The 19,250-nt window shown below is 44.0% G+C and overlaps 1 protein-coding gene across 5 annotated transcripts in view; it reads right to left on the reverse strand.

The window, feature by feature from the left end:
* The window catches only part of Lpgat1 (lysophosphatidylglycerol acyltransferase 1), an 82,358-nt gene extending 65,075 nt beyond the window's left edge, over positions 1–17,283 (reverse strand). The window contains exons 1-2 of one of the 5 annotated variants that reach the window (XM_045154176.1): positions 17,204–17,283; positions 15,455–15,719 (exon numbers count right to left, since the gene is read on the reverse strand). In XM_045154176.1, the coding sequence (XP_045010111.1) occupies positions 15,455–15,692 (238 nt within the window). In that variant the 5' untranslated portion in view covers positions 15,693–15,719; positions 17,204–17,283. Of the gene's footprint in view, positions 1–15,454; positions 15,720–16,350; positions 16,389–16,729; positions 16,852–17,024; positions 17,057–17,203 lie in introns of those variants that run through there. The other 4 variants (XM_045154195.1, XM_045154201.1, XM_045154183.1 and 1 more) reach the window with 4 other exon arrangements.
* Positions 17,284–19,250: the final 1,967 nt, after the last annotated feature.

Here is a 19,250-nt window from a genome sequence, read left to right on the forward strand (position 1 = left end):
ACTACAAACCAACTCCACATGCATACTCTATTTTGTGCATCTGAGTTTACATGGATGGGAATTGAACCCAGGCTATCAGGCTTTGAAAGCAAATGCCTTTAAGCACTGAGCAATGTTTGCAGCCCTAAAAACTACACTCTTTACAGAAAATATAAATGTAAGTTTTCATGATATTGAACTAGGTATAGTTCCTAATATTAAAAGTACAAGAAAGCAAGAAAAAAATAGAGCATAGGATCCGAATTTAGAAAAAAAAAATCTTTTTGTGTGTGCGTCTTGTTTTGTTTCTCAAGGTAGGGTCTCACTGTAGCCCAGGCTGACCTGGAATTCACTATGTAGTGTCAGGATGGCCTCGAACTCAGAGTGATCCTCTTACCTCTGCTTCCCAATTACTGAGATTAAGGCATGTGCCACTACATACACCTGGCTAAGAAAACTCTTAATAATTTACATTACTCAGTTTTGTGCAACTGTAACAAATAGATGAGATTGGCTAATTTTATAAAGCAAACAGGTTATTTTGCTTGCTATTTTATAGTCAAGGGCATGGCACAGGCTCCAGCAAGTTGTCTCATCCTGGCTCTTTCACCTCATGGCAGACGCAATGGTGTGAACTTGCAGTCCCTTCACCAAACAGGACATCAGACTGGTGGGGCCAGGCTGAGACTTTTATAATACTCTTCTCAAGAGAACTATTAGAGTCCCACAAGAAATAGCTTAATCTCTTTTGAGGGCTTTCCCACAACTGACTGAAGGCCTTCCCATTTGGCACTACCTCTGAAAGATCCAATACTAGCCCTAAAGACCAACACATGAAACTCGAGGAACAAACAGAATCCCTACCATCACATAACTCCACAATAAAAAGATAAACAACTCAATTAAAAAATGGGCAAAAGATATGAAGAGATACAAATGGCTACTAAGTACAGGAAAAGAACATTAGATACTAATGAAATACAGCTCTAAAGCACAGTGAAATAGCACTGCACATCCACTTGAATGACTAGCATTAAAAACAAAAGCAAGCATCAACAAAAAACAGAGGAGAAGACAAGTGTGAGGATGTACAGAAGCTAGAGCCTCTCCACACTGCTAGTGAGAATGTACAACAGTGCAGCTGTGATGGAAACGTGTGGCGGCTTCTCAAAAGTTAAACACAGAATTATCATATGACCCAGAAATTTGATTGCTATATCTAAGAGGATTGAAAGCATATGCCATTATAAAACTTGTACATGAGGGTCTGAGGGATGGCTCAGTGGCTAAAGACACTTGCTTACAAAGCCTGCTCACCTGAGTTCAATTCCCTAGCCACCCACATAAAGCTGGACAGGCATTCAATGACTGTAGCAGCTAGCGACCCAGGCACGCGCACACACATATGCACACACACACAATTAAGATAAAATAAAATAACTTTTAAAAAAAACTTGTACATGAATGTTCACAGCAGTACTATTTATGTTAACCAAAGAACCCAAATATTCATGAACTGTTATATATATACAAAATGTTGTCTACTTGTACAGTGGAATGTTACTCAGCGATACAAAGTATGAAGTACTGGCACATTATACTATAGATGAACACTGAAAAGATTTCACTAAGTGAAAGAAGCCAGACTCAAAAGAGCACATATCATACAATTCCATTTATATGACATGTCCAATAGGCAAATCCATAGAGACAGACAGAACAGATTACTGGCTGACAGCAGGGGAAAGGAAGAGGGAATGGGGAATGAAAGCTAGTTGGGTTGGAATTTCTTTTGAGGGTGATGAAATGTTCTGGAATTAGTGGTAAAGAATGTGTAATCATGTGAACATACGAAAACCACCGAATTGCATACTTAAAATTTTTTTGAAATTTTAATTTTTTTTAAAAGAGGCAGAGAGAGAGACAGAATGGGCACAACAGGGCCTCCAGCCATTGCAAACGAACTCCAGACCTGTGTGAACCTTGTGCATCTGGCTGCGTGGGTCCTTGGGAATCAAGCCTCAAACTGGGTCCTTAGGCTTCACAGACAAGTGCTTAACTGCTAAGCCATCTCTCCAGCCCTGAATTGCATATTTTAAAATGGTGAAACTGGGCTGGAGAGATGGCTTAGTGGTTAGGGAATTTGCCTACGAAGCCTAAGAACTCAGATTTGATTCCCCAGAACCCACATGAGCTAGATGCACATGCATCTGGAGTTCATTTGCAATAGTACGCTCATTCTCTCAGTCTCTGTCTGTCTGTCTTTCTATCTCACTCTGCCTCACTGTACCTCTTTCTGTCTCTTTAAAATAAATAATTCTTTAAAAAATAAAATAAAATGGTAAAATTTATATTATAACTTATAATACTTATATAAGTATGATTAACACTAATACCCACTGCACATTTTTTTGTCTTTAAAATACTTTTAAAAATATTTTATTTATAGCCAGGCGTGGTGGTGCACACCTTTAATCTCAGGACTCGAGAGGCAGAGGTAGAAGGATTGTTGTGGGTTTGAGACCACCCTGAGACTCCATAGTGAATCCCAGGTCAGCCTGGGCTAGAGTGAGACCCTACCTTGAAACACCAAAATTTTTTTTTTATTTACTTGCTCATTTGAAAGAAAGAGAGAGAAAGAATGGGCATACCAGGGCCTTCAGCCACTGCAAACAAACTTCAGATATATATGCTACTTTGTGCATCTAGCTTTACATGGGTACTGGGGAATCAAACATGAGTCCTTAGGCTTTGCAGGCAAAAACCTTAGCTACTGAGCCATCTCTCTAGCCCTGTTTTGTCTTTAGATGACTCAGAAATATCTTGTTTGTACAGAACTTCCTCATGTAGCCCAGGCTTGCCTCATATTCATGATTCTCCTGCTTCTACCCTCTAGAATGCCACCCTACTAGAAACATTTTAATTACAAATGTTTTCCCCTTAACCTATGAAACAATGGCAGCTTCTAATTATAGCACAAGAAGACTCCTAATTAATAGCATGTTACTATATACATGATTCATAAGGTTTCTTAATATTCAACAGATTTTCATAGTTTGGGAAAGTTTTTGCTACCAAGATTTGTTCAATTAAGCCTTGAGAAAAAGTATCATGTTATACTTCATCTTTCTGCAATAGTAATTTTTAATTATATATAATTTAAAATGAGAAAAGGAAGTCACCAGGATCGCTCTACTTTTCAAATTTTAAAAATAAGTAGCAGCTAAGCATGGTGGTGCACACCTTTAATCCCTGTGCTCGCGAGGCAGAGGCATAAGAACCGTAGTAAGTCTGAGGTCAGCCTGACACTACATACTGAATTCCAGGTTAACCTGGGCTAGAGCAAAACCTTACCTTAAAAAACAAAACAAAAAACAAATTTTCTGAGCTGGAGAGATGTCTCAGCAGCAAAGGTACAACAGGCCTGCAAAGCCTGACAACCTGGGTTTGATTCCCCAATAGCCTTATAAAGCCAAATGCACAGAGGGGGCATACATCTGGAGTTCATTTGCAGAAGCTGGAAGCCCTAGTGCACCTTTTCTCTCTGTGTGTCTGTCTCTCTTCTTTCTATCTCTCCCTGCTTGCAAATAAATAAATACAAAGATTTAAGGAAAAAAATAGCCATAGGTGGTGGCGTGTAATTCTAGAATTCAGGAGACTGAAGGAAAAGGACTGCCCAAAGTTTGAGGCCAGCCTGGGCTGCTCAGTGAGTAACATGCCAAACAGGGCTATGTATATAATAAGACTCTATCTCAAAAACAAAAAAACAACAAAATTAAAACAACAGGGAATAACCTATAGAAATAACATAATTTTTAATGGTCTAGACTTACATGGTTATATTTATAAGAAGAAATGAAGCATTCTACTAATGAATGCAGACAAAGGAGCAAACATTTCACCAGATTAGTAATATAATCACAGCTCCTGAAAAGGCTCTTCCCTGAATGAATACCTCTGCTATATGAAATGAGTAGATAAGATCACTAACAAACTTTCCTTTTAAATAAGAGACCACACTGCTTTTGGCTACCATATGGCATTTACAGACAGAATAATTATCATATACCCTATAGAAACAGACTAGTAACTATAAATTTATTTGCATGTATGATGTATATGTGTTTATGTTTGTACATACACAAGAACATGTATGTAAGCCAGATGTCAATGACAGGACAGGGTGTTCCTCAATGGCTCTCTACCTTATTCTTTGAAACAGGGTCTCCTGCTAAAACTAGCACTCACTGACTTCACTAGAGTAGCTAGCTAGTGAGTTCCAAGGATTCCTGTCTCTGCCTCCTCAGCACTAGGATTACAGGAACACACTACCATACTAGGTAGTTTACATGGGTGCTGAGGATCTGAACTTGGGTCCTCATGCCAGCACAGCAAGCATTTTACCCATGGAACCATCTCCCCAGACCTGGATGTTGGATTTTTCTTTTAATTAACATCACCAAGTCTCAAGAGTCCAAGCAGGCACTGTACATGGCAAAAGTGAGAGGAGAAAGAAGAAGTGGCATCTTGGGTGAACTGGAGAACAGGCTTATGTGAAGGAAAAGCCAGCACAGTCCAGCCAACTACGGCCAGCAGAGCAAGACTTCAGCCTGGCGCAGTTTCTAAGGTCCCAAGAGTAGCTGGAATACAGATGTTTTCGCCATGTTTTGTGAAATCTCCATAATTTTGAAATGCTAACATTTTTTTTTAATTTTAAATAGTGCTAAAGCCAAATAAATGTACCAGCTGCTAAATATGGCCATTATTTTTATAAATTCTACAAAGAACTCATATTAAAGGTCACGTACTTAGGACTAGAGAGATGGCTCAGCAGTTAAGACACTTGCCTGCAAAGCCTAATGATTCTGGTTCAATTCCCCAGTACTCACATAAAGCCAGACACACAAGATGGTATATGCATCTGGAGTTTGTTTGCAGTGGTTGGAGGCCCTGGTACACCCATTCTTTCTGTCTGTCTCTCTTCTATCTCTCTCTCTCTGCTTCCAAATAAATAAATAAAACATTTTAAAATAAAAAGGCCATGTACTTTGTAAATTCACTTGGATTTGCACTTGGATGATATATTCTTACTGAAGCCAAGTGGGGATAGCATGGATGTCCTAATTACGTGTGTTGCAGCCAGCAACTTGTTGCTGGGACAAGCATCTAACCAGATGCAGCTTATGGGAGGAAATGGGGTCTGTTTCAGGCTTACAAATTTCAGGGGAACACCATGAGTCGCAGAAGAAGCTGGTCCACTTCCACAGGTTCACAGCAGAGACACATCACTAGCAAGGACAAACAGCCAGAGCTCAAACTACTCTGAACACGCCTAGAAGTGCTAGGATGAAGATCTGGCCCCAAACACCTCTTCCCCAGTAGGGCTCTGCCCACTGGAGATTAAAATTTCAAGCCTGAGTCCATATATTCAAACTACTACAATATGCAATGGTAAATAGTCCAAGAATCAAGACAGCTCAGGAAGTTTAAATGTAGCTCCAGGGTAGAGTGCCTGGCTAGCATGCACAAGGCCCTGGTTTCAATTCTCAACACAGTATGCAAACAATAAAAATAAGCTTTGGAACCACAGAGAGGAGACACACACACACTTGGGAAGCTACTTCCTTTTAGGTCGACTTCAACAAAAACTAGCTAAATGATAAAAACTGGTCTCCATTTCACAAGAGACTTTAACAAGGGGAAACTTTTGTCTTTAATTACATAAATGAAGAAGAAACTGAAAGGAGAATAAAGGACAGAAAAGAGTCACTCACGGGCTGGAGAGATCACTTAAGATCTCTTAAGGCATTTACCTGCAAAGCTGAAGGACCCAGGTTCAATTCCTCAGTACTCATATAAGCCAAATGGACAGGTGGTACATTCATCTGGAATTCATCTGCAGTGGCTATAGACCCTGGCATGCCCATTCTCTCTCTATCTGCCTATTTCTCTCTCCCTCTCTCTCTCATAAATAAATAATATTTTTTAAAGCAAAAAAAAAAAAGCCACTCAAGACAGATACAAATGAAAGTGTTTAAAAAAATTAAGGGGGGGGGGGTATCCTGTGACACACCTGTAGTCTTAGCACTCGGGGACAGGAGTAACAGGAGTTCGGTGTCACCCTTAGCTGGATAAGGGTTCCAAAGCCAGCCTGGGCTACATGAGACTGTTTCAAAGAAACAAACAAAAAAGAATTAAAGTAAAAATAACTAATACAAATGACGTAAAATGAGATTGCATAAAGGAAACCAAAACAATGATGTGCAATAAATATAGATACAATTAAAGAAAACTGCCCTGAATCATACTTGATCCATAAATTTAAAAATAGCAAATATGTATCAGGAAAAACTGAATTTAATAGCCACTCTGACACATCCTTGTAAAGTACTACTTATCATAGGTAGGAAGAATCCATTAGGCAAATGGGCAAAAAGAAAATGTCACAAATAATGGAAAAATTTAACCTGGCTTCCTGCAACTGCACAGCAACATTTAATATTACAAGACATTTAGATACTCCAGCAAAGTGTGAGCCAAGGATTTTATAACCTGTTAAGCTTTCCTTTAAATGTAAAACATAAAGTTATTGAAATATTATTTAAAAATCCCCATTTTATTCCCATGATCCCTATTGAGACACTGTAGGCTGATCGTCCCTTGAACTGCCTGCGAGCAAAACTAGTTAAGATTTCGGGGGCGGGGGGGGGGGGTGGGGGGTAGGTGGGGCTGGAGAGATGGCTTAGTGGTTAAGTGCTTGCCTGTGAAGCCTAAGGACCCTGGTTCAAGGCTCAGTTCCCCAGGTCCCATGTTAGCCAGATGCACAAGGGGGCGCACACGTCTGGAGTTCGTTTGTAGTGGCTGGAAGCCCTGGTGCACCCGTTCTTTCTCTCTCCCTGTATCTGTCTTTCTCCCTGTGTCTGTCTCTCTCAAATAAATAAATAAAAAATAGGGCTGGAGAGATGGCTTAGCGGTTAAGCGCTTGCCTGTGAAGCCTAAGGACCCCGGTTCGAGGCTCGGTTCCCCAGGTCCCACGTTAGCCAGATGCACAAGGGGGCGCACGTGTCTGGAGTTCGTTTGCACAGGCTGGAAGCCCTGGCGCGCCCATTCACTCTTTCTCCCTCTATCTGTCTTTCTCTCTGTGTCTGTCGCTCTCAAATTAAAAAAAAAATTTAAATAAAAAATAAACAAAAAAATATTTTAAAAGATTTCAGGGGGCTTTAGAGCTTACAGTATTTACAAATACACAATGAGACTGGAAGGACCCAAGTGTAAACATAAATATCTCTCAGTCTGAATATATACCTTACATATACAGCCCAAGGGTAATGTCACACAGCATGTCTCATGTACCCACAGTACCTTACACATACTGCCTGAGGGTAATGTCACGTAGTATTTCTAATGCACCTACATTTTCACAAAGTCAAGTGAGGCATTTTCTACTTGTGAAATCATGTCCAAAGTTTTAGATTTTGGAGCATTTCAGATTTGGGAAGCTCAATCTGTACTAGAGGATAAACTTCAGCCAACCACAGGATGACTGGGAGAAACTCCTATAAACACTTGGGTGAGCACTGTTTATATTTACTTAGAGAACTAAGACAAAAACAGATGAAGAGAAAGATTCAAAGAGAATGCAGTATAGGTCATCGTCTTATATAACAGCAACAACATAAACTAGAAGGGAAAGGACAAGCTCACTAATTACCTTGGCGTAACAGCTGGGAGTCAGTGGGTAGCCTTAAAGCTCACAAATCAAGTACTACAAGTATAAGCGAAACAACAGACAAATGTGCATGCTACTGCCAATAAACATAACTGACTGAAATTGAGTAGTGGAAATGGGAAAAAAAAAAAAAAGAATTAAAAACTTTTTAGGGGAGCTAGCTCAGCAGTTAAGGCACTTGCCTGCAAAGCCCAATGACTTGGGTTCGATTCCTTAGGACCTATGTAAAGTCAGATGTACAAAGTGGCGTATGCATCGGGGCTTGTTTGCAATGGCACTCTGCCTGATGTGCTCATTATCTCTCTATCCCTCTTTCTCTGTCCTACTGTTTGCAAATATTTATAAAATACCTTTATTCATAAATAGTTACTATCAGTAGAGAATAAAGAATCGTGTGTAGGGGCTGGGGAGATGGTTCAGCAGTTCAAGCCACTTGCTTACAAAGCCTGCTGACCTGGGTTCAATTCCCCGGTACCCACATAAAGACATATACACAAAATGGCGCATGAATCTCAAGTTTGTTTGCAGTGGCTACATGGCCTAGCAGGACACCATACATGCTCTCTTTCTCTCAAATAAATAAGTCATTTTTAAAAAGAGACCTGTCTTTGTTTTAAAAGTTATTCTTTAAAAAAAACAGAATAGTGTGTCAAGTAATGTCAAAAATACAAATCTTTCTAAATATCAGAAAAAAATCAAAGAAAAATAGACTATACAGTTAAGGACCTAAAATTTATACATATGAAAACAGAAAACATAAAGTGGGATATTATGGCCAGGCATGGTGGCACGCGCCTTTAATCCCAGTATTCAGGAGGCAGAGGTAGAAGGAACACTGTGAGTTCAAGGCCACCCTGAGTCTATAGAGTGAATTCCCAGGTCAGCCTGGGCTAGAGTGAGAACCTACCTCAAAAAAAAAGGGGGGGGAGATATTATGAAATTTCTAATATACTACAAGTATTTTCATTAAAACAATGTTTTTAGCCTCCTGAAAAAAATCTACACTTGTGATATTGCTTTCAGATGTTGGGGTTGTTATTTCAGAAAGAGATCTCATGCCTCTGAAATAAAAGGGCACAGAGGGTAGTAAAAATTGAGAAACCCTCTAGGAACATTATCTAAAGATCAATGTTGGCTCTTTAAATACAAAAATAAACTTGTGGCAACATCAACTCAGTCAGTGTTGAAGGGGAAGGAGCTGTAAACCTCTGCTGCAATTTCAACATCAATAACAAAAGGAGAGGGGTGATAATAGTACTAACCTGACACAACAGTAGCAAGCACAAAATAACTGAACAGGGAAGTGTGAAGTAAAATGACAAACTCATTAAAGTGAAGTATTTAGAACCCTTCTTGGCTTATACATCAATAAAAGTTAGCTAATACATTGCCACAAAGATGCAAATTTCAAACTGGTACATTATTCAAATGTTTTGAATCTACTATAATTACTGGTGATAGTGTTAGACAAGAAACCCAAAGAGAAATATTTCCCTAATGGGGGGAGGAGGACACAAAAAAGCAGGAAGCTGAAGGCTTCATGTTCTCCTAAAGCCAGTACACATCCCCCTCCCCACAACCTCCCACTTCTGCTGCCATCAGGAGGCCCTCCTCGTGCATCATTCTTAAGCGCTCCTTCATGGTACACTGTCTCTCCACCAAGTCTGCTGCGAAGACCATGAAGCCCTCAGTTATGTCTTGTGCATTGCAACACTTCCAGGGCGCCTGCTCCCATGTATAGTACAAGTTCAATAAAACCATGCTCAATGCGCAAATATGGATTTAACAAGATCTGGTTCAGGGTTTATATCTCATGGACTGCAACCATCTTGACAGCAGAACATTCAGGAAAGCAGGCAGCAAAGGAATCTCATTTGGGACCAGGAAGGAGATGACTGAGGTGCGTAGCTCAAGGGTAGAACGCATGCTAACATGTGTGAGGCCCTGGGCTCCATCCCAACAAACAGAAGCCACTTACTAACTCTGAGCCCAAAGACCCAGGGCAGGAAGCAGGCAAGCATCACATCTCACCCGAGAGTAGAGACATTAAAGCTGGATCAATCAGGGCCTGACCCAAGAGCTCTAAGCACAGAGCTCTTTCCAACAAAACAACGCCCTTCAATGCTACCTGCACTTGCAGTCTAAAAAAGCGAACTCTGTAACACCACTCTACAGATACAGATGTTCCTGACCTTTGTATTTAACTCTTTAATTTCATGATTTTTTTTAAAGTTTCACATTTTAAGAATGTTCATCTTGACATACTAAATTGGTTTTATGACTTGACGGTTGAAAAATAAACTGCTCTGAAGATTTCTGTTTTCGACTTTCTCCAGAAGGTCAAGGTCACATACAATTCCTAAACATTATTATTTTTTTTTTTTTTGAAACAGCAAATCGTTATCCCCAACACAAAAGTAGAACCCTACCAAATAGCCAAATAGTCCACACAGATGCACACACACTGCTGCAGCCTATCAGCACCAGCTTCCCTGAAGCCGCCTAAAGTAAACACCCAAGCTGAGGAAACCAGCCAGCTCCACAGCAAAGCCCCTGGCACCCTACCTCCCCACCAGCCAGACTCTGGCCCAAAGATTCAATTCTACATGGGAATTCTGGCGTGTCCACTTACAATGGATATCTTTAAACTGTTTCATGTACTGAGACTTTAATTAAATGTGTTTTGATAACAATGATGTTATCAAAATAAGTGAATGAAAATCAAAAACTATCTTAAATAAGCATTTTATTTTTATCATAGTCTCTCATACCCCAAAAGTAGACCACTAATTAAGCCAGAACCTTTTTCAAATTGCCTTCAAATTATCAGAGTAAAGACAGATGGCACAGGGCTTTTCCTTAACATGAGGAACTGTATGCCATTTTCCACTGAAGGCCTGTGGTAATCATCACCACCATTACCTAGTAGAAAGTTAGGATAAAAAAAACCATTGTTTTCAGAGTTCTTTCAAGAAACATGTTCCCCTGAAAGGACTAAGTCAGAAACAGGCAGAAAGACTAGAAAAATTCCTTTACTATATTGTATGTTCACAGGTAGTTCCCCATCTTTGAGAAGGCAAACTAAATACAAGCAAGGTTCTTTTTTTTTTTTTTTTTTTTTTTTTGGTTTTTCGAGGTAGGGTCTCTCTCTGGCTCAGGCTGACCTGGAATTCACTATGAGTCTCAGGGTGGCCTCGAACTCTCAGAGATCCTCCTACCTCTGCCTCCCGAGTGCTGGGATTAAAGGCATGCGCCACCACACCCGGCTACAAGCAAGGTTCTTGGAAGGCAGGCATGATGGCTCAAGCTTGTGATATGGCACTTGGGAAACTGAAGCTACAATTAGTTCAAGGCCAGCCTAGGCGATACAGTGAGTCTATTAGTAGTGATGAGGATCAAACCAGAGTTTTGTGCATTATAGGCAAGTGTTCTATCACTAAACTGCATCTTCAAGCCAAAAATCTGTTTAGAACTGAGGAAGACATTCTTTTAATAAAGATAAGATGTGGGTTATGGATGTAGTCACTGGTAGCATGTTTGCTTAGCATACACAAAGTCCTAGTTCAATTCCCAGTATGTGGTAAATCCCAGATGTGGTGGTACACACACCAAGTGCTGTAAACCCAGCATGTGGGAGACAGAGACAAGATCAGAAGTTCAAGGTCATCACAGCAAGTTCAAGGCTAGCCTGAGGTGCATGAGACCATGTCTCAAAAAAAAGAGGTAAAATGTAATTTTCCTATAAAAATGGAGAAAACCATAAATATTGTTTATTATCTCTGTCTCCAGCAGCATTTTCTTTTTTTATTTTTTTTTGTTCATTTTTATTTATTTATTTAAAAGTGACAGAGAGAGAGAGAAAGAGGCAGATAAGAGAGAGAATGGGTGCACCAGGGCTCCCAGCCACTGCAAACAAACTCCAGATGTGTGTGCCCCCTTGTGCATTTGGCTAACGTGGGTCCTGGGGAATAGAGCCTTGATCCGGGGTCCTTAGGTTCACAGGCAACCACTTAACCACTAAGCCATCTCTCCAGCCCTTCCAGCAGCACTTTCTATAATGACAGAAATGTTCTGTATCTGCACTGGCCCATCTAGTGCCGAGTCCTGAAATCTGGTAGATGTGACTGAACTGAACTCTGATTTCATAAACTTTTTGTGTCTGTGCATGTGGTATTTGTGAGCACACATGGTGGGTAGGAGCAAGTGCATGTGAGCATGTGCAATTGGAGGCCAGAGGTCAATGTTGGGTGTCTTCTTCAATCCCTCTCCATATTAGTTGTTTTTTTAAAAGATAGTGTCTCACTCTAGCCCAGTCTGATCTGGAACTCGCTCTTAGCCCCAGGGTGACCTGGAACTCACTCTATGGCCCTAGGCTGACCTCAAACTCCCCATGTTCCTCCTAGGCCTGGCTATTTAAAAAAAATATATTTATTTAAGAGAGAGAGGAAAAGAGAAAATATGGGCATGCCAGGGCCTCTTGCCCTGCTAATATACTCAAGATGCATGTGCTACTTTGTACATATGGCTTTAGGGAGTCAAACCTGGGTCAGAAAGCTTTGCAAGAAAGCATTGTTAACCACTGAGACATCTCCCCAGCCCTCCATCTTATTTCTCGAGACAGGGTCTCTCACCGAACCTGGAACTCACCAATTTGGCTAGACTGGCCAGCCAGTAAGTCCCAAAGATCCTTCTGTCTCTACCTCTCCAGCACTGAGATTACAGGCCTATACCACCATACCCAGCTTTCACATGGGTGCTTAGGATCCAAACTCAGGTCTTCCTGCTTGAAGGACAAGCACTTGACTGACTGAGTCCCTATAATGTAATTCATTTAAATGTAAAATCACATGCAGCTAGTGGCTCTCGTGGGGCAGGGAAGAGCAGATCATCATCATGCCTTCAGAACCTGAATCAAGTAATCAACTTGTCTTACACTGACATGTCATGATTTAAAAACTTATCTTCTATGCCAGTGTTCAACTGTCAGCTTCCTAATTCACATTTAAGGCTCCCTTAAGATGGTTTCTCAGCAAAACTTGGAAATTTTTGACCTAAAACATGAACTGAACAGAATTCCTTTCACAATGTTCACTTTTCCAATTGTGAAGCTTAAGCACAGAGAAAGGGAGTAGGGGACGCTCCAGTGTTCCCTTTATACAAAGGGAAGAAATGAAATGCATGGGGCTGGAGAGATGGCTCAGTGGTTAAGGCGCTTGCCTGCAATGTCAAACAACCTAGACTCAATTCTCCAGTATTCATGTAAAGCCAGAGGCACAAAGTGACATATCTGGAGTTCGTCTGCAGCATCTGGAGGCCCTGGCATGCTCATTTTCTCTCTGTCTGCTTCTTTTTGTCTCTCTCTCTGCTTGCAAATTAATAAATTTAAAAAATAGAAATGAAATGCATAATGCTAAGAAAGGCTGATATAACTGAGAGATCCTTTTATTTGTATAACTACTCATCAACTCCTATGTTAGTTTATTTTTTTTTTAAATCTGGCTGTGGCTCTCAGCAAAATTCATCCCTACTTTGTTTGACTGTGTTCTGTTATCATGAGACTGTGACCAGACTCTCTAAAAACAAGTATTGTGCTCCATAGAAAACTATTGAAAACATGCAGACTGTAATATTCTGTATTTGAATGAGAAAATGATCAAGTTGCAAAAATGCAGTAGCCTGAAAAAAGTAAATGTTTCAGAGACTAAAAGACAGAAGACGGGTCAAAAACACTTTCCAAGCTACAGTAGAAGCAACTCTCCTCTCCAGTCCTATAGTCAGCAAGAGAGATGCCCGGAGACAACAGGCAAAAGTACACCACAGCTGGGTGTTGTAGGTCACACCTGTACCCAGAACGCCAGAGGCTGGGGTAGAACGAGATCAAGACCAGCCTGGGCTACATAAGAGAAACCAAATCAAAAACTCCAAACCAAAACAAACAGAAAACCATACTATAGGAGTGGCATGTCTAGCCATAGGGTGACTAACTTCAAGTCAGAAGCACTGGACTCCTCACAATGTCAAGGTCAAATACAAACTAATTTCTTCCACCTTCCCATTAAGCTGACACACACAAATACTTACCACATACAACACAAACTTCCAGTTATTTCGTTGTGCTTAAGTGGAATAAACTAGAAGTTGTTTCTAAACAGCCAGTGGAGGTAGGCATGGTGGCACACATCTTTAACCCCAGAACTCGGTAGGCAGAAATAGAAGGATTGCAGTGAGTTTAAGGCCACCCAGAGATGATACAGTGACTTCCAGGTCAGCCTGGGCTAGAGCAAGACCCTACTTTAAAAAACAAAACAACAACAATAACAACAGAAGCCAATGTACTTATGTGAAACAAGCAAACTTCAGTACACAGTGCAAAGACTAAAGCCACTGGTTACCACATAGCCTATTAGGAAAGCTCCAACTATATATCAAGCAAAGCCACTCAAAGACAGTAGTGCAATTCAGATAAGGATTCACAATTAGATAAGAACTTTTTTCTCCCTACCATTGCTATTGCTACCACAGGTCCTGATAAGGACTAGGAGCTCACCTATGACATCTAGGAAGCAATGGCATCTCAACATCTGGGCACATATACTACCCAAGAGGCTTGTAGAGTAACAATACAAGGCATTGCTGGAAGGGGGGAAAGCCTTCCTCTGGGGGAACGGGGGCCATTTTGACATAGCAGGAGTCCCCCAGACTCCATCAAGCTCTGTCCTGTTGGTTCTTTTTCATGTGTATGGTTAAAATCTGCCGCTGCAGCCTGGGCAGGAAAGAGAGAGATGGATTTTAAGATGGAGAGCAGCCGTGCTGCCTGACTCTTCCAAACTAGGGACTGCAGATCCCTGGCTGAGCATCTGCAGCATGCTCACTAAAGAATCAGCCCACCAGTTATATATTTCCATACTAAAAGCTTCCATGTCCTATGAGTACTAGAAGCCTCACTGTTTTTATTAGCCTCATCTTAAATAGAAAAAAATCAAATACACAGAAAAGGATATAGCATTTTGGCAGAAGCATAAATTCACAAAGTATATAAGGTTTACAGACAGAAAATAAACTTAGTTCTACAAAAGTCCCCTTCAGAACAGTGCTATTCTTTTTCCCAAAATACAATTTAAAAGCAGAAATAGAAATCTGCTTAAAGACACTCAGGAGATAAATTAGCTTGCCAAAGATAATTTATTTAATTTAATATGCTTGGGTTTAAAAGATAAAATACAGATTGTAGAAAACAAAAGAAACATACCTAACAGAAAAGAGTCATAGACGGAAACTTGACTTAAAATGTTAATACAGACCAGTATCACATTAAATGGAAAAAAAAAACCTTTTAAATGTCTTAGCAAAAATATGGCTCAGTTGCTTTTCTACATTCCTAATGTTTGTGGACTAAGTATCTTACATATTCACTTTATAAGGTCTCCTCAAGTCATGTACAACATATTCCTATTCCTCTACGGATGCTTTTGCAGATCAGTTTTAATAAATGAATGTAAGTTATTATTTATTAAGAAAGTGGTCAATATTTAATTATGAAAATATTATGCTTCTGAAAGCCATGCTTCCCCGCTGGGATTCTGAAGAAAAAGCCAACAGACCTGCTTTCTATTTATTTTTTTAAACACTGAAAACGTAAAAGCTCTTCAACTCAAAGCATAATATATGTTGAAGCATGGCTCCTGATTGAAGCCCAGCATCGTCAATTCGTCCATATGCATTGCATAAAAGTGCTCTCTCTCTTACCTGTGTATCCAGCAGACCATCCCCAGGAAGCCACCATTCCTAAAAGCCATTTATAGATGACTCCTTCAATATACCAGAACCGTTTACTGTCCAGCATTCGAAGGGGCTGCAGTATAATCAGGTAGCAGATGTAGGACGGAATAGCAACCAGGTTGTTGGCGACCATGAAGGCAAACCTCATCAGGGCTTTCACCACCATCCAGCCCAGCCAGGGAGCTTCTTCCAAAGTCACGGCCATTCTCACATTGGAGTCGGTTTTGTGTCTCTGGAGTGAAAAGAAAAATTCATTTAGAAAGGGAAACAAAATCCAACCCGTCTAAGCCGTGAGCGGCACAGAGATGGGCTCCTTCCCGGGTGCAGTACCTCGGGGACCCGGGGGGCAAGTTCCGGAGGGGGACAGAGCGCGGCCGAGGAGCCCCAAGGTCAAGGGAGCCGCTCGGGCGGCGCGGGGCATGTCACAATATATTTAGCCCGCGATGATGCCGCGGCCGCTCCCTGGCTGGGGACGGCGGCCCGCGCCGCGGCTCTCTGCGGCCGCGCTCTGGGACCCGAGCGAAAACACGCCGCGCCGGCCTCCGGTGCCCTCGCCGCGCGCTAGCGGACGGCCCGGGGACGTGCCGCTGACCTCCCGGCCCGGGGGGGCGGCGTGCGGGCCCCACGCCGGCTCCTTGGATTCCCCGCCCGGGCCGAGCACGCGCGCTGGCAGCCGCGGGGTTTTTGTGTCCCGGGCTGCTCGGGGGAGCAGGGCAGGGGTCCGAGGACGCGGGCGGAGGGGAGCCGGAGCACGCGCAGGCCACGGGCGAGGGGGCAGCGGCCGCGAGGGGCGCGGCGCGGCGCGGGCCACGAGCAGCGGTTTCCGCGGCTGCGGCGGCGTCGCGCGGCCGGCCGGGGCTCACCTCAGCGCCTCGGCGGGGCGCGGGCCCGGGGCGCGGCGGCGGCGGTCCCCGGCCCAAGGGTCGCGGTCATGGACGCGGCGGCCGGCTCGGCGCGCCCGGGCGCCCTAGTCGGCTCGCGGCGGTCTGTGGACAGAGGCGCGGCGGGGACTCAGAGGCCGGACCTGTCACCGGGGCGGGTCCGCGGAGGCGGGCGGAGGCCCCGCGCGCCGCCTCCTCCCCGGGGCCTACCGCGCCCTCGTCCTCAGGCCGCCGCCGCCCCCTCCGCCTCCGCCTCCGCCTCCCGGGGCCACGCGACGCCCACGGGCCCGCCCGCCCGCCCCCCGCGCGTTCCCGGCCCCGGCCCGCCGCCCCAGGCCTGCGCCCCCCGCGCCGCGGGTACCTCGGGCTGGCCGGAGCCCGGCCGCGACTGTGGGAGCCGCAGGAGCCGGAAGAGCGCATGGCCGGCGGAAGGAGGCCGGCCTGCACCGCTCGGGGGTCCCGGGCGGCGGGCAGGGCGGTCCCCAGGGCCCGGCGGCTGCGTGCGCCCGGCCGGCCGGCGCGGAGCAGCGCAGGAAGCGGCGGCGGCGGCGGCCGGGGAGGCGGCGGCCCGCCCCCGAGCGCCCTCTAACGAAGGCGGGCCGCCGGGCCCCGAGCCGAGGCAGGGGGCTGCCCGCTTAGGGCTGCGTGGAACTGACCCTTCCAGCGCGCGCCGCGCTCCCCTCGGGCCGAACGGCCGCCTCCCGCCGCAGCCCGGCGAGCTTCTCCTTGAAGCCCAAGGTCCTTCGCTGCTGACCCAAGCCAGCCGCTCCGGGCTTCGCGGAAGGACCTCCCCAGCATTCCCGTCCAGCGCCTTAAAATCAATTCTTTTAAGTACCAGCCAGCATTCTTGTTTCTGGAAAGCACCTGGAGCATGACTGACGGTGTCTGTCCCCTTTACACACACGCGTGCGCGCGCTCGCGCGCGCGCGCGCACACACACACACACACACACACACACACACACCAGTGGGAAGAATCCAAGGGTCTGCACAGTGAAACTGAATTTAGCCAAGAATGGAAAAACATTTAGCCAAGTGCCTGGCATTGAATATTGTAGCCTCAGGATCTGCTAGACAGGCTTGGCCACCCCTGGGCCACTAGCTACATTTCCCTTCAAGAGCTGTTGCACATTAGCAGAAAACATGTAGCCTAGTGAGACTTGACTAAGGTTCCGCCTTTAAAAAAAAAAAAAATGAAAACTCAGTTTACAGAACCTTGTAGCTCTTGCTAGGTGGTGGTCCAAGCCTATGGTAGGAGGATCATTCCAAGTTTAAGCCCAGCCTGAGCTACAGGGTGAGATAGTAGAATCCAAGTCAGGGTGGCAGGGTGGTTAGAGTGAGACCTTGCCTAAAAAAAAAAAAAAAAAAAAAAAAAAACTGGGGAGATGGCTCAGCTCTAAAGGTGCTTGGTTGTCTCCCCGGTTCCTATGTAAAGTCAGGTGAGCAAAGAGGCACATGTGTCTGGAGTTCATTTACAGCTAGAGGCCTTGGCTTGCTCACATGGTCTCAAGTAAATAAATAAAATACATTAAAAAAATTCCAAGCCGGGCATGGTGGCCCACACCTTTAATCCCAGCACTCACGAGGCAAAGAGAGGGAGGAGGATCAGCATGAGTTCAAGGCCACCCTGAGACTACATAATGAATTTCTGGTCAGCCTAGAATGAAACCCTACCTAAAAAAAAAAAAAAAAAAAAAAAAAAGAAAAGAAAAGAAACACTTTACTCTGTAGCCCAGGCTAACCTGGAACTCACCATGCTGGGTGCAACTCAGCCATCCTCCCGCCTTCTGAATACTGTGTTTATAGATGTGTGTCACCGTGGCTGGTTTCAGGTGGCACTGGGGATGGAACCCAGGGCTTCATGCATTCTAGGAAAGCACTCTGCCAACTGAGCTGCTCCCCCAGCCTCCATCCGGCTCCTCATTACAGAAGTCTGCCATTTCACCTGCTCCTCACACGCAGGATCTTTACACCCCAATCTCCTTGATCATTTCAGGTGTCCTGCTGACTAGCCTCCAACCTCAATAGGCTTTGTGGGGGGGGGAACAGGGGAAGATGAGGATTGAACCCAGGGCCACACATCCACAAGCAGGCATTATACAGCTCTGAGTTACTCTCCAGGGCTCCATTAAACTTTTTTGAAGCCCAGCAGACCACACAGCACAGCAGATTACATTGAGTACAGCTATGTTCTAGTCTTACACAATTCACCTTACATATAATTCTTTTCTTCTTTCTAGATAGGTTTTCATGTACCCCAGGCTGACCTTGAACTCTAGGTAGCTGAGGATGACCTTGAACTTCTGATTCTCATGCCTCTACCTCCGTAATGCTAAGTTCATGGTCATATACCAGCACGCTCAGTTTATGCAGCTCTGGGAATCAAACTCAGGGTTTCATGCAGTGCCAGGCAGGCACTCTACCCATGGAGCCACGTCACCAAGCCTAATTCCTACTTTTTATTGTGCTGTCATCCTCCAGCCATGTCGGTAAAGTGCTGACAATTTCCTGTGGCTTATTTGCATTGTAGGACATGCAGATGGATATACAAGTGCTCTGAAAGATCACAAGGGGAAAGCTGGGATGGCCGCTTCTTCAGAGTAGACACCTCTAGGGAACATGAGACACTTCCTCAGTGACCAGCTTCCAGTACCCAGCCTACTGCCTTAGCTGCTCCTTCACTCATGCAAACACAAACACCAAGTCCAGAATTTCAGCGCCTTCATATACAACCCAAGTAGGGGTAAAAACAGGCCCCAGCCTATAGCCATCCATGTCGCTTTCTGTCTTGAAACCCCGTATTTGAACCATAAGAGCATGACCCTCTGAAACAGAAACAGGACTGCTTAACCTTTCCTCGTCTCCACACATTTGAAAACAATC

The sequence above is a fragment of the Jaculus jaculus genome, chromosome 1 (genome assembly GCF_020740685.1).
Source record: "Jaculus jaculus isolate mJacJac1 chromosome 1, mJacJac1.mat.Y.cur, whole genome shotgun sequence".
NCBI lineage: Eukaryota > Metazoa > Chordata > Mammalia > Rodentia > Dipodidae > Jaculus > Jaculus jaculus.